General features: G+C 31.3%; 1 protein-coding gene across 3 annotated transcripts in view; it reads right to left on the bottom strand.

Moving 5' to 3' along the window:
• Window positions 1-14,004: 14,004 nt before the first annotated feature.
• Window positions 14,005-15,926, bottom strand: part of LOC140437179 (alpha-tocopherol transfer protein-like) — a 58,472-nt gene continuing 56,550 nt past the window's right edge. For all 3 annotated transcript variants that reach the window (XM_072526530.1, XM_072526528.1, XM_072526529.1), the window contains one exon: window positions 14,005-14,291. In XM_072526530.1, the coding sequence (XP_072382631.1) occupies window positions 14,140-14,291 (152 nt within the window). In that variant the 3' untranslated portion in view covers window positions 14,005-14,139. The remainder of the gene's footprint in view (window positions 14,292-15,926) is intronic.

Genomic DNA, 15,926 nt, shown 5'->3' with positions numbered 1-15,926 from the left:
CTTTAAGACTTATACTATCTCAGAAGTTAAATGAATATTGAGTTTTCATCGAAATTATTTACAAAATAAACGTTTGAAAAAGGGGTATGTTTTTGACGTGACAACGTCTTAAATTAGGTTGTGGCTTGGAGTCACTCATGAAAAAGTGTAACGCCCGCTCACGTCTGTTACGATGAGTCACCGAACGAGAGAGAGGCCCGCCGGACCGGCGAATGCCTTGCGTCTCTCTCCCACTCAAACATGATCGGTCCGCTGCGCGCGCAGCACTAGAGAATTAGGCGCGTTGAATTGGAATAGAAATTAGTTAAGTTTAAGTTTACATGTACAATGTTTTAGTAAACAAAATATATTTCTATAGTTAAAATTTGTGCAATTCTTATTTTCATTCAATTCCTTGTTCCTATTGTGCAATTTAATAATATTCATATCAATAAATATTCTACCGAGAAAAAGACGTTGTCACGTAAAATCTTCGCCCGTAAAACCGACTTTACAGGCAACCGATTTTTACTTATAAACAATTGTAATAACTTCTATATTTTTCAAGTTACAGACTTATACATATAACCATTAGATAGCTGGTAAAAAAACTCACATTTAACAAAAAAAATAAACCTTCTATGAACAATAGGAACGAAGTTAGCGACAATTTTTTTGTTAATTATATCTCCATTGTTTATAAACATTAAGAAGTAAAATTTGCACAAATTTTTAATGAAAATCTAAACTTTATATTGAATTTTATAGCTATAAAATTCATCCAATTTTTCGAAATTTAAAACCTTTCGAAACGAAGTTACTTTCGAAAGATCGACATAGGAAAGTGGAGGGGAAACTGTTTTAACTCCTCGCTGCAAAATTTAATATTATGGTTACGGATTTATCATTTAAAAGCTTTAACAGTTCTGTAGGAATTTCATCAGGTCCATTTGCTTTTCCATTTTTAGCGTTTCTTATTGCGTATTCTACTTCTTCTTTCAATATGTCTGGCCCAGTTGCATTGATTATCTGAGTTAAGTTGTTTCTATCGTCTTCAAATAATCCATTCAGGTATTCTGTCCATCTTTTTATTTTATTCTCTAGATCTACAATAAGATTTCCATCTTTGTCTTTAAGTTTACCTATTTGGCATTTCTTTATGCTTCCTGTTATCTCTTTTACTTTTTTGTGCATATTGAACGCATCGTACTTTTTCTCATAGGTTTCCACTTCTTCACATTGCTCTTTAATCCACTCCTCTTTGTCTTCTTTTATTCTCTTTTTTATGTGTTTATTTATTTCTTTGTATTTGTCTGGGTAATTCTTCATCTTTCTTTGTTCCATCAAGTCTAGTATATCTTGTGTCATCCACCCCTTATTCTTTGTTGTTGTTTTTGTAAGATATTTCTTTCCTGCTGTTTGTATAGCTGTAATTATGTACTTTAATTTTTGGTTAACGTTGTTTGTATCGTTAATTTGTTGCTGCACTGAACGGAGGTTTTCATTTATTTCTTCTCCTGTTTCTTGTCGTATATTTTTGTTTCTAAGTTTATTTAAATCTAGTGCCTTTCTGTGTGGTCTTCCAATCTTTTTTGGTCTCGCCTCTATCACAGTAACTACCGGGTTATGGTCTGAGCCTATATCAGCTCCTGGGTACGTCTTAGTACATTTAACAGCATTATGATACCTCCTTGGTATCATAATGTAGTCTATTTGATTTCTCACTATTTTTTCTTTGGTATGTTGGGGAGATGTCCATGTATATAACCGTCGAGGAGGTAATTTGAAAAAGGTATTTGTTATTACGAAATTTTCACTTTGGCAAAATTGAATCAATCGATCTCCTCTGTCATTTCTGTTTCCAAGCCCATATTTTCCTACTTGTTCTCCTACCTTACCTTGACCCACCTTGGCATTAAGATCGCCCATTAATATTTTAATGTATGAAAAGACTGACTTAATAAGTGAAGACAACCAACCTGCAACAACAAGGTTTAAACCTGACAGTGAAGTCGAATAAATGAACCAAATTTATACTTTTAAACCAATGTATGTAAAGAAAATAAAAAAAGTACAGTTCAATAAACATTGCAAAATTTAATAAGGCAAGTGATGAAAAAATCGATTTATTTTATCAAAGCAGTAAGGCAGATTAGATTAATATTGTATATCATATTTTGAAGAAAAATAGAATAAAAATCCATATTGTTAATTATAAAAATACAAACAACTATAATTAATATAAGGAATATAATAATATAATGTGTAAAAAATTATTAAAAATAAAGTATTATTACATCATTGATATAAAATGAAAAAACATATGTTGATTTTCCGGGATTTTCCGAGATTTATGGGGGGTGAAAATTATGTCATCATTATTAATACTGCGAGAGACTATTGGAGCAAATTAAAAAAAAAAGGAAGTATTTAGGATGAATTTCAAATGGACTCAATTTTTCCGAATTTTCCCATATTTTCCGGCCAATGAAAACTATGTAGTTATTCATATTTCGACGAGCTACCCCAGAATGAAAAAAGAAGCTTGCAGCTGCAAAGCAAGCCGAGATAATGTAAATTTTTCCTACGAGTTGCAATTTGAAGTTCCGATGCCGAAAAAAAAATGGAGCTGAAACATATCCTCTCCACTTTCGTATGTCGATCTTTCGAAAGTAACGTCGTTTCGAAAAATTAGATAGATTTTATAGCTATAAGTTTCAATATAAAGTTTAGATTTTCATTCAAAATTTGTGCAAATTTTACTTCTTAAATGTTTATAAACAATGGAGATATGATTTTTTTTAAAATAGTCACTAACTTCGTTCCTATTGGTCATAGAAGGTTTTTTATTTTTTAATGTGAGCTTTTTTACCAGCTATCCAATGGTTGTACGTACAAGTCTGTAGCTTGAAAAATATAGAAGTTATTACAATTGTTTATAAGTAAAAAACATACCCCTTTTTCAAACGCATATTTTGTAAATAATTTCGATTAAAACTCAATATGCATTTAACTTCTGAGATAGTCTAAGTCTTAAAGAATCCTATGAACTTTGCTGAATGTGTCTAGCATCATGCATAGGGCAAGCTCAATAGTTTAAATAATAACCCTCAGGGATAAACAAATTAAATAACTTATAAAATATTTGACTGATCGGGGGGAAATTTTGCACAAATCTAAAAGATGGTAATTCCTTGATGTTTAAATGTATTAATACCATTTTATTTTGTTAATAAAAAAATTAATAAAATTTATAAATTAGTGCAAAAAAACTACATTTTTGCAAATATCTCTGTAAATTATTTATCAATTTTAATTAAAAAAACGGGAAAATAAAGATATTCTTGACATACAAAAATGACATAAATATTGTTTATTTAAAATATAAGGGAAAAAATTTATGGACAAAAAATCAAATTGTGACCATAAATTATTGCTTAAAAAGAACGCAAGGTAAAACTAGGAGTATCTTTTCATCTATTCATCATCTAGTATCCCCCACCTATGTCTTAAAAGCTTCAGATATCTGCGAAACATTTTTCCACCTTTTTTTTTAACCAGACTGGGCTAGTATATATTACATACATAATGAGCACTCTTTATACAGTTATGCATGAAATATACCTATATAAATAAGATAAATTAGTAATATTTAATCATTTTTAGGCATTACCTTAACAAATTTGCTTTTCTTAATAGTATCCTTTGTTGTACGTTTGATCGATGTTGTTATTCTAGCCATGCAATTTGAATTTTTCAACTTCCCTTTTTTATTGGTCTTTAAAGGGACTCTTTGATAGCCTGAGTTCGATATGAGTGTAATAAGAGCTTACCTGCATAAATAGTGAGGAGAGTTTTTTTCGTATTTTTAGTTCTCCAGCTTGAAAAATAAATGCTTTTATATTCATTTAGCCATTTATATAAATGTCCTCTTCATTTCTAATGTCAACACTATACTCACTTATCTTCATTGATTACACTGTATTTAAAATTTTTTGGTAAATACATTATGTAAATAAACACATATCTAAACAGCAAGCGAAAGTCATAAAAAATGCCGCGAAAGCGAAATCTTCATAGTAAAAGAAAGAAATAATGCCTCGCTAATGTAACTATCTATATTGGTTGAAAAATGACCGCGTGCCGTAAAGGACCAATAGTAAAGTCCTAGGTGAGAGATACATATTATACTGAATGTTTAGATGCATCCGGTAGTGGTCAAGTTAAACCATTTTCATAGTTTATGGAGCCAGGATAATCTTCTTCTTGGACCACTTTTTCCATGCACCTTACCTTGAAGTATAGTCCGAAGTAGATCGTATCGTAGTGCATTGCGCATTATACAGCCCAGGTATTTTGCAACACGTTTGCGACGTGTTATGGTTATGACTAGTTCGATTAGTTGGCTCTTCAGTGATGCTTCAGTAAAGGTCCATGACTCTACTCCATATAGAAGAACAGAGAATAGATAGAGGGTACATACAGAGACATTTTGTTGCTTTAGAGGTAACATTTGCCCATTTGCGGAATGTGCGTTTCATGTAAGTTTCTTTTAAATGAAGACTTCGAGATACATATCCTATTGCGAGAATTCTTTTTAATTGTGTCTGGGTGAAGGTCCTCAGTTATACAGTTTTCGAGATATTCGAACCTGGAGACTTAATGAATATTATTGCCGTTTACATTTATACTCAAATGTATATTCGGTGTTCTGCCAAAGATCAGTATCTTCGTTTTATCTGTGTTAATTTTTAAACCAAATTTTTTATTTTAATTAAAATAATAAGGCTAAACGAAGGTTATTAACAACCTGACAATTAATCTTTATGCCATCCTCATCCTGTCCTACACTTTTATTCGTTGGTAAGTTTTTTAGAGGTTTTTAATGAATCTTAAGTCATTCTGGTCTATCATTCTGCCTTGTAGCAGTTTTATTAGCTATATATGTTTGACACAGTCGAACGCTTTCCGGTAATCAATGAAGCATATGAAAACATCTTTGTGCTGATCATACTGAAGAGTGCTTCACTATGCCGAAGCTTTGCCTGAATACAGATGAGAAGAACCAATGTCTCTTTCACATCTATAAATTCTTTAACGTACTATCTTTAAGAACAGTTTTAGGACCTGACTTAATAGATTGATCATTCGGAGCTGGTTACAACTATTTGAGTTAAATTTCTTCGGAATAGGTACAAATGAAGTCTTGAGCCAGTTCTGCGGTATTTCGCCAGAGTCATAGATGTGTTGATTATTTCTACCTATGCATCCATCTTCTCGTCATTTAGCAGTCTTATTCATCATCATTGGCTAGACAACCCTTTTTGGGTCTAGGTCTGTTCCACGATTCTTCACCATTCTGATCTGTTTCATGCTGTTTTCCAATTTTTTATTTTTAGGATTGTTATACCATTTTCTATTTGTTCTATATGTATCTCAGCTTCGGTCTTCCTCTTGTTATTTTTTCTACTGACACTTGTTTGCTTATTTTGTTTAGGATTTCGCCTTTTTTCATTTTTTCCATATGTCCCATCCAAAGCAGCCGTTCTATTTTAATGAATGTTATGATATCAGGATCGTCGTATATTTTTTATTGTTCAAAGTTATCTTTTTTGTGAGATTAAATTTTCTTTGTATTTTTGTATATATTTCGCAAAATTTTTCTTTCAAAGGTAGCTAATAATATTCTCTCACTGTTAGAGAGTGTCCAGGTTTCTTAACCGTGTGTGAGTACTGGTCTTTTAAGGTTTTGTATGTTTTGTATTTTGTTTTTCTTGCGTTGTTATCTGATCTTAGTTACCTAATGGTAACATTTATTGGCAATACATATTTTCCTTTTCACTTCATCTGCAACGTTGCTATCAGACGTAACTAGGCATCCTAAGTACTTATGTAAAGTTTTTTACTCCCTAAATGATGTATTCTCCTATTATATTAGATTAAGAGAGGTGGCCTTTCGGCCTATTCCACTGCGAACTTTTCAGATCTATTGTGGTCCATCTAGTCCTAGATAACATTCTCTAGCCTAACCCTTTTTATAAAGTCTAGTAGCTTCGGGACTGTACCTTCCATGTAGCTATTTGCCGGTGGATTTTCTTCTCCTAATGCAAAGAACAGCACATTTGCCAGACTTTCACACTGACTTAAAATGTGATCTGCTGTTTCTTCTTCTCCCATCAGCTTCAAGTGCCTATTCAGCTTACAGTGCCCTGTTAAAAGACCTACTATGGCCTTGACTGTTTTCCTGTCTTTGCTTATTAGGTCTGCCGTAAATTTTGGCAAATGTTCTCTAATTAACTGTTTCGCCTGTCTTTGTCCTGGTGAATTCCTCCGCCATTCCAAAGATTTGTGAGCTACCCACTTCCTTGTAGCCGTTCTTGTTACTGATTTTGCAACTCCGCAGAAGGGTTCCGGTCCAATTGACCTCTACAGAATTGAGTGCCTTAAGCGCTGCCTGACTATTCTCCTATTGTTAGATTTGCACGCATATATTTTGTTTTGCTCTGATTGATTTTAGAGCCACTATTTTGTGGAGCGCGTTCTATTTGATTGAGTGTCTCTATTATTATTTTTTTGACCTTTTTATGTCATCTGCAAACGCTAGTATTTGGACACTTTTATTATTTCAATATAGTTATGAAACCAAGTCTACCAGGTATTATTGACTATTCCACATACAATTCAATCTTTTTCACGGTCCGGATCCGATCGGATATATTCTAGTGCAATCGTCAATAATTAAGGGTATAATTAGAAAAACTTACAAAAATTTCATCACTATTTTTAGAATCGACACCTACCTGAGATAACAATGAGTCATATTTCCTTTTATACCATTCATTTTAACCAAACATCATACTATTTTTAATTGCCTATAGGTTTTGTATTCTATAATAAATTGTTTGTAAAAAACAACTACTTAATAACAATAATTAGTATTATTTTCTTTAAATTTAAATGTCTGATTCTGATGTAAAAGTTTTAAAACAAAAATGTTTGAACATTAAAAAAATGATCATTAAGTTTTAATTAATATTTAGATACACTGAAAAAAGATACATTAACTGAATTAGATATTTTTAGACTACACTACTACACGATAGACTTAATGATACTGCATCTTTATTATTAGAATTAAAAATATTAATAGCGATATTGAACTAATGTCTGACGATGTTGCACTAGATGAACTCGACAAAGAACTTGATACATTTGAAACAAAATTTTATTATGTTATTGTCACAGCAAAATTATTATCAAAAATCACGACGATTCCGCTTCTTAACGTTCTAAATTTATAGAAGTTATAAAGTTATAGTTATATTCATACTCATTCATGTAAATCAGGTGGTACAAAATTATCAGATATTTCTTTAGATAAATTTAATAAGAGAGAAAATTCTCTCTCGTGATGACAATCAATATGTAGCTTCGTCATTTAAAAAAAAAATTTAAACTGTTTGTCCTTGTGTGGTGTTGTGTTAATGTATAATTTTTAGTGTTTATGACATTCTCAATAATTGTTGGATAGGCCAAATTTGACGAAATGCCCCTGAAGATGCTCTGCGAAAGTACTTGAGCAAGATTTAATAAATAAACTGTGCTCGATATCTGCCTTCATTTGAATAAAAATTATGAATTAATTAGACATATTCTTCAACACAACTTATTTTCTATAATTTTGAAGTTTTGTCAATATGCCTATGTCGTGTATACCGATATCACTAAAATCTATAGGCAGCCTACTAAATCTAGAGCAGTAGTCACTGCAGTGAATCATATAGCGTGAAGATCATTTAAATCCATTAAAAACTTAAGAGCTAAATACGGTTACCTACGGCCAAGCTTCAGCTAATTTTCTCGCTATATTTGTTTGGTACAATTAGCAAACGAAATTGAAGAGATTCCAGCCCAAAAGTTGCAAGAAAAATCAGAGAAGACTTTTATGTCGACGATACTCATAGCAACAAATAGCAGCTATTTCCTGCTTCTACAACACTGGGCTACTACAACAAATGGTCGGGTTTGGGCAACAAATTTTTTAATTTGATTTTTGTGGAATCCAGAGAACAGTCTTTTTTGTGTTTTTTTTCAATGAAATATTTTAACATATTCACCTTGAAGGAAAATAAATCTGTATTTTCCTATTGAATCTCTCCTAGTAATGATACTTTTAAAAATTTGACCATAGTTTACACACTTAAAAAGTACTTTTTTTTCCATTCTTTGATTTGTCATAAATGTGTACAAAAACATATCAGTCTTTTCATTTAACTCATTTTTTACTGTAATCTTTTGAGTGGCGTACATAAATAATTTCATTTTTGAATTAATTCGAACTTGAAGAAGTTATCAGCATTATTTTAAATTTGAAAAAAATTACATTTTAAACAAACATAAAACAAAGAAGATTTTCAGAATTTTAAGGTTATTGTTATGATAAATATGACTCATGCCTAAACTGTAAATATGTTTTTTAATAAGGATTTTTCTAGTAGTTTCCCCTACGATAAAACCGGTCTTCTTTCCATGCTGTTCGAGAGAGTTCAAGTCTGACGGGACGCCAGAATAACGGCTGTTTATATATATATATATATATATATATATATATATATATATATATATATATATATATATAAAAGAAATACTGGATATTATTGACTGTCGATATAAACAAACAACAGAGTTTATTAGGATTCCTGTATTCTGGCTAAGGAAAAAAACCATTCCAAACGTGTTTTCTTGGAAATGTGTTTCATAAAATCTAATAGGTCTTGTATTAATAAAAAGTCAGACATAGATAAATTGAGCAACATTTGTTACTTACTGACAAAACATCAAAAATAAATATATATATATATATATATATATATATATATATATATATATATATATATATATATATATATATATATATTACTTTTACATATACACACCGTAATACACCTGCATACAAAACATGTTGCATACTATCAAGTTTAAGATACTACTTCCATTAATATAATAGCAAGAACTCCTAATTACTTTTTAATCACACTATTTTTGTTTTTTTTTGTTCTCTATAGATCAGTCAAAACACACCATGAAAAGATGTCACTAACAAAATTTTAAAATTTTAACTTTCCAACTAAATTTTAAAATGTATATTGTCCATTATTTTAAATGTTATATTTTATATGTGTGTTTTTAATGTTGAGTGTCGTAACTTTTGAAAAATAATCTCAACGACTAGTAAGTTGTAATGACAGTTTGAGATATGTTGTAAATATTTACACTTTCTTCTAATTACAGTGTCTTGAAGAAGGTATAAAAGAATTCCGAAAGCTCGACCAAAAGTCAAAAGAGTGTTTCTATAACATCCCGGCCAAACCTACTGACTGGCCGGGATGTTATATATATATATATATATATATATATATATATATATATATATATATATATATATATATATAGGATTTTATTACAACTAGTCTGAATAATAATATCGAGTCGAGTTTTGAAATGGAACTAGCGTATTGTCGGGAATATAAATTGTAATAAATGTTGTGAATAAATTATATAATTATAGTGTAAAATAAATTAGTGTAATATTGTATAAATAAAGACGTTAATAAACATAGATAGAACAAAAACATAGAAGTGTTAGAACGTTTTATAATAAATAAATAAATTAGATTAACAAACGCAGTTCATTATAATGCATAGTTGACAGATTTCTACCATTTAAGGTCAAGTTGACTATTAAACTGAAATTTACACTTAAAGCGGACGTTTAATTTATTTATTGTTCACTTTATATTAATTATGATACCGGGCGTCATTCACAGACGATTTTATATAGTTATTAATTGGATAAGATGACATTTATGACTTCTGACAGTTATGGTGAATTTTGTGGTTCAAGAATCGTTGCTAATCGAATTTTCGAATCGATCTTCTATTTTTCTGTTTGTTTTCTATCTATCTATCTATCTATACAGCCCTTGCTCTTCAATTTTAGTCATAGACCTCCTCTTCCTTCTTCCACGTCTCTGTATTGTAGGCAGTTTGTATCCACTTCGTGTTTCTTCAGGTCATCTGACCATCTCATTTGTGGCCTTCCTCTTTTTCGTTTGTAACTATATGGTCTCCAGTGTATAATCATCTTATTCCATCTGTCGCCTTTCTGTCTTATGGTATGTCCAGCGAACTTCCATTTAAGTTTTGCTATCTGCGTTAATACATCGGTCACTTTTGTTTTGTTGCGGATCCAAGTATTTCTTTTCTTGTCTGATAGCCTGATGTTCAGCATTTGCCTTTCCATGGCTTTTTGCTATTTTTTTTATGTTTTCCTTTGTAAACGTCCAGGTTTGAGAATCGTAGGTGAGAACAGGAAGTATACATTGGTCGAAGACTCTTGTTTCTAAATATTGGGGGTATTTTCTATTTTTTAGTATATAGGAAAGTTTTCCGAAGGATACCCAAGCCAACCGTATCCTTCTCTTTATTTCTCCGGTCTGATTTTCTTTCTGTTCTTTTCTGTTTGTTTTACTATCTTTATTGACAGATATACTTTTCATTTTTTACTTTTTATTTAATGTCTGTATTATGTTGGTTATTTTTTATGTAGTTGTTAATTTAAACTTGCTTAGAATAAATATATGATAACTTAATAAATTGATAGAGAGTGGTGAATCGATGTGAAGACCCGCTATTCTACGACGCTTCTCGTAGGGAAGCCGTCTTGTGGCACTAGTTCTGTGACGCTCGCCTCAGCATTTCACTATAGAGAAAAAAATAAAATACAACACCAGTATAGAAGCTTCGCTTCAAAAGGTCGTGGATACAAAACAATTAAATGTTACATAGGTCTTTTCATTTGCTTTTCCACCAAGTCCGTAAATCTAGAATTAATTTCAAATTTTTCATCTAAAGCATTTTTACTAGCTTTATAAAGATTTGTGTCCCGAAGAGTAAAAGTAACAAAAATGTTCTAAGACAATGGAACTAATTTTACAGATGCTCAACAAGAATTGGCATTTCTTCTAAATTCACATGCAATACCAAACAAACTATGAACATTATTAAATTAGCTAGCAAATGAATGGCAATTTATACCTTCCTATTCACCTCATTTTGGTGGACTCTGAGAAGCCAGAGTAAAATCTTCAAAATTGTATCTAAAACGAGTTTACTCAAATATAGTACTTATTTATGAAGAATTTCAAACTTGAATTATTCAAATAGAAGCAATTTTAAACTCACGCCCTTTTTTTCCCATTAGTCCAGATCCTAACGACCTCAGTCCGTAAACATTTGTTCACTCCCATATTGGTAAACCAAGTCAAGGCACGCTGACAGAAAAATCAAGAATCTCCCACAGATGGAGCCTTGGTCCTTATAAAACACGACAACACTAACCCAACATATTGGTAGCTAGGCCGAATAATCAGTGTACATCCTAGAAAATACAATATTATTCGAGTAGCTTCAATTAAGACTTTGACTGGTATTATCAAACGGGTATTCAACAAAATATGCCCACTCCTCTAGATGGTTGAAAGGAGCCTTTGTAGGTGAGGAGAATATTCGAGAAATTGTGCAACGCCGTCCCTAATGTATGTTGCACTTCACTCCTCTCCGGACTAGTAAAGGAGCAGGCAGTTCGTATCTTGACATTTAAATGCGATACACTAGTTATACAAGTAGTATTTTGTATAACTAGTTTCAATCTAGTCATTATCAGTTATTATTGACAATACAATTCAATCTTTTTCTTTCGTCGAGTATTGACTGTTGCGTCCCTTATTATTTTTTTTAGCATATTGTTGAACAAGATGCACGATAGGGCGTTTCTCTGATGTAGTGTCTTTTTACATTTATTGTTTCCGTTAATTCGTTTTGTAATCAGAATTTACTTTCTACTTGTAAAGTTTCTTTTGTCAGTACTATTAATTGTGTAGATACAGTCTGTCCCAAACCCTTCTTTCAGTGCGTCACTAATTTTGACGTCATATAGGATTTTAAGAATGTCGAGAATTATTGCATGACATTTTAGTTAAATCTGACAGTTGAAGGATCGCAATCGGCTAAATGTGAAAAGGTTATGTTTTGAAAATGTGGAGTAAAAACTTAAGAATTCAATTTTTTTTTTAATTTACATATTAGATGTCCCGTCCTGTATAAAAATTTTTATTGCGCATTATATTGGAACGGCAGTTTGTCATAATTCCTATTCTATACATGCTATAAAGGGCTTAATTAGCTAAGATTTATTTATGTATTTATTATTATTTATTACAAACACTATGGCTAAAATGTATAGTATTTAAACTACTAATATGAATATTTTTTAGAATAATTTAAAACTTACTTCACGAACGGCAGAAACTGATAATAAAGTTGTCCCAGCCTCTTTTTCTAATTGAAAATAATTTAATAATTTTAATGTTAGTCTTTGTTCATTCTCGGTATATCTCAGCATATTTAAAATATTTTTATGACAATAAATACAAAAATTAAATTTTCACTGTAAAATGTCTGAAAATACTAACCTGGAATGACAATTATCATTTTATCAGTTGACATTGTCTAAGTACTGTCACTATCGAGACCATCTGCGTCAAATTATATTTATGCGCATCATTGATTGGATATTTATTTAGCGTATTCTAAACTTCAACCAATTATATATCCGTAAGTAGAATCCGCTTTAATATGCAAATACCCGTAAACGATATATAATTTTCTAAGTTCTATGTATAATAATCACAGACTCACGTTTTTTTCTGTCACTTCTAGCTTAATGCGTTAGAGAGAATTCGATCAACTGTGACGCACTGAAAGAAGGGTTTGGGATGAACTATATATTAAATTCTTTCATTGTTTGTGTTAAGAATTTTCTGTTTATATTGTCATAGGCGCTTTCGAAGTATTTGAAGAGATGATTTGATGTATGTCGCTGTTATATTCTCTTGTTTTTTTAGAGGATCTATCGTAGAACAAATACTTGGTTTGTGGCTGGCTTTTACCTGCAGAAACCACATTTTTATTTGCTAACTATTTTTATAGCGTGTGGTTTAAGCCTCGATGGGCATTATTTTGCACATATGCTGTGTTTAACAGCATGATTCCACGGTAGTTTCTAAGTTTCAACTGGTCTCGTTTTGTATGTAATGGACCAATAATACCACTATTCTACTCCTCTGTACTTACTCGACCATATCCTTGTTATCAGTTTACGCATTGTTTTTAGTAATGCGTCTCCTCCTTTCTTCAGTAGCTCCGAAGCTATTTTATCCAATTCCGGTGTCTTATTACTTCTATGTGTATTTTATCTTTTGTTGCTGCTTTTTTTTGTTAAATTTGTTTTATTGCCTTTAGGATTTCTGACTTAACTAGTTTTGGAAAGGTTTAATTTTCGTTTGCAAGGTTTCGCTGGTTATTCTCTGCATAGAGTTGTTGGGTATACGCTTTTCAGTGATGGAGAAGTGTCTTAGGGTCAGAAATAATATCATTCTCCTTTACTATGTTGTTCAGGCTGCAAAATTTATTTCACTTGTTACTTCTTTTACTAACTTGTGTATGTTGAAGTTGTGATCCTCAGGGTATATGCATCTATCTTTTAACCTTTGCTTTTTGGCTTTATGAATCTGTTTACAAATGTCTTTATCAAGATGTTTATATTCAATTTTGTTCTTATTTTTGAGTGATCCTCTTTTAACCATAAGAGACAATATTTCGTTAGAGATATCAATATCGGTCCGAGAATGATAATGTTTTTTCATTCGTGATCTGAGATTAAATTGATAATTTCCTCCTATTAGTGAATAAAAGTGTCGATTTATTAGAATTTATTAAGATATACTGAAAGTCCTTTTTTCAAACACCATGTATAAGAATAAGTAAGTATTACTGTATAGGAATAAATAAGTATTACTGTATAGGAATAAGTAAGTAATACTTAGTCACTCCTATTATTTGTCAAATAAGCCAATTGTCTGTAGTCACGCCTTACGAAAAAAAAATATTTCTCTCATTTTAATATTTTTGCTTTTTTAATAACGTTTATTATATGATTTACAAAATATCTGGCACATACTTTGGTCTACAATCACCTTTTTTTGTTATTATTTTATTACTTTTATTTAAAGAGATCATAGTTAACAATATATACCCGAATCAGTCTACTTCTAATTTTTTGAAGCTTCCCTCGACTCCAAACAGATCTTCAGCGTTTTTGGTTGCACCTTGTCGCTTGGATTCGTCCACAAGTTGATTTTCTTGAAATTTCAAAAGGCTTTCAAAATCTCTTATTTTGTTCTTAAGATTTTCTGAAAAAGAAAAAGAATAAGCGTGTACTTAAAAAAATTAAATAATTTCATAATATAGATTAAAAGTATAAACGAACAGTGAAAACAGTGTTTTGTGTTTAGGTTTGGCATTTTATGCTCCCATTAAAAAAGCCTATAATAAATAAATATAATAAATACATAATTAAATAAAAAATAAATTAATTAAAAAATTAAATAAATAAATAAATAATTGTTAATTATATCAATATTCCACTATAGACGCCTGTAGACCTTTTTCCCATGCGTTTTCGGAAGTAACCATATTTAAGTAATACCTGATATTAAATTTTGAATTTTTCAACCGGTTTTGTCCTTGTATGTAGATTGTAGTATCTTTGATCTTGCACTGATAACTTGTTTATACTCCAACAATTAATATAAAAAAGAATAGCGGTAGGTACAGAAGTACATCTAGCCTTCATCGACCTAGAAAAGGCGTATAATACAGTTCCAAGACTTAAATTGTGGCAAGCTTAACAACAACTCGACATTAGTCCATACCTTTTAGGAATAATCACAGAAGTATATAGGGATAACACTACTTACCTAAAAATCGGATATAGACTATCAGAGCCAATAAAAGAAACTAAAGGACTAAAACAAGGATGCAGTATGTCACCCTTACTGTTTAATTTATATATTGAGGCAGCCCTCCAAAATTGGAAAAACCACTGCCAGGGAATGGGAATCCCCATATGAAATGACGTACTGTTCTCCCTAAACTTTGCGGATGACCAAGTCATCCTAGCTCAAGATTCTTATGATCTAGAATTTATGATAAAGTGTCTATAGAGAAAATATTTAAAATGGGGGTTACAAGTCAGCATGAAGAAAACAGAATATTTACTTAATTATCAGTTCAGATGCAAGGTTTGAAGTGTTGAGAGACGAGGACGTGGAAATCAAACAAGTGAAAAAATTTAAATATTTAGATCCACTCATTGCTAAGAACGGCTTGAGAGAAACCGAAATTAAACACGAAGTAATCAGGGACGTAAAATTGTAGGATGTCTGAACTCCTTATGGTGGGATCACCACATTTCCAAAAGTAACAAAAAAAGAATAGGGCAAACCATGGTTGAATCAGTTCTTTGTTCTATGGCTCTGAAGTATGGACAATTAATGCAGACCTGAAGAGAAGATTGTTGACAGTTGAAATGGATTATTTGAGAAGAAGTGCTAGAATATCAAGGCAGGAAAGGAAGACTAACGAATCTATAAGAAATAACATGAATGCTACAGAAACGGTCATTGACAGAATAGAAAGAAGAGGTTCAAAATGGTTTGGACATCAATTGAGAATGTCTGACAAACGTTGGCCCCAAAAACTTCACAAATCGAAGCCCCCTGGAAGAAAAAAAAGAGGTAGACCTCGACGCTCTTGAAATGAAGGAATTAGAAGAGCAATGGAATCGACAGGTTTGGAGGAGGAGCATGTCTTGTACCGGGAGGATTCCCGGAGGAGAACGGGAATACGGCGATAGCCGTCTTCAAAATGTATTGTATTTACAAGTTCGATTAATGTCAAACGTCAATAACCTTATTTTAACCTTCAATTTTGGCTTATTCCCATTAAAATAGTAATTACTTTAAAATGCCACAAGAAAATAGCTT

The sequence above is a fragment of the Diabrotica undecimpunctata genome, chromosome 3, assembly GCF_040954645.1.
Source record: "Diabrotica undecimpunctata isolate CICGRU chromosome 3, icDiaUnde3, whole genome shotgun sequence".
NCBI classification, from domain to species: domain Eukaryota; kingdom Metazoa; phylum Arthropoda; class Insecta; order Coleoptera; family Chrysomelidae; genus Diabrotica; species Diabrotica undecimpunctata.
The sequence above is the reverse complement of the archived record's forward strand: the minus strand, read 5'-3'. Positions and strand labels throughout refer to the sequence as shown.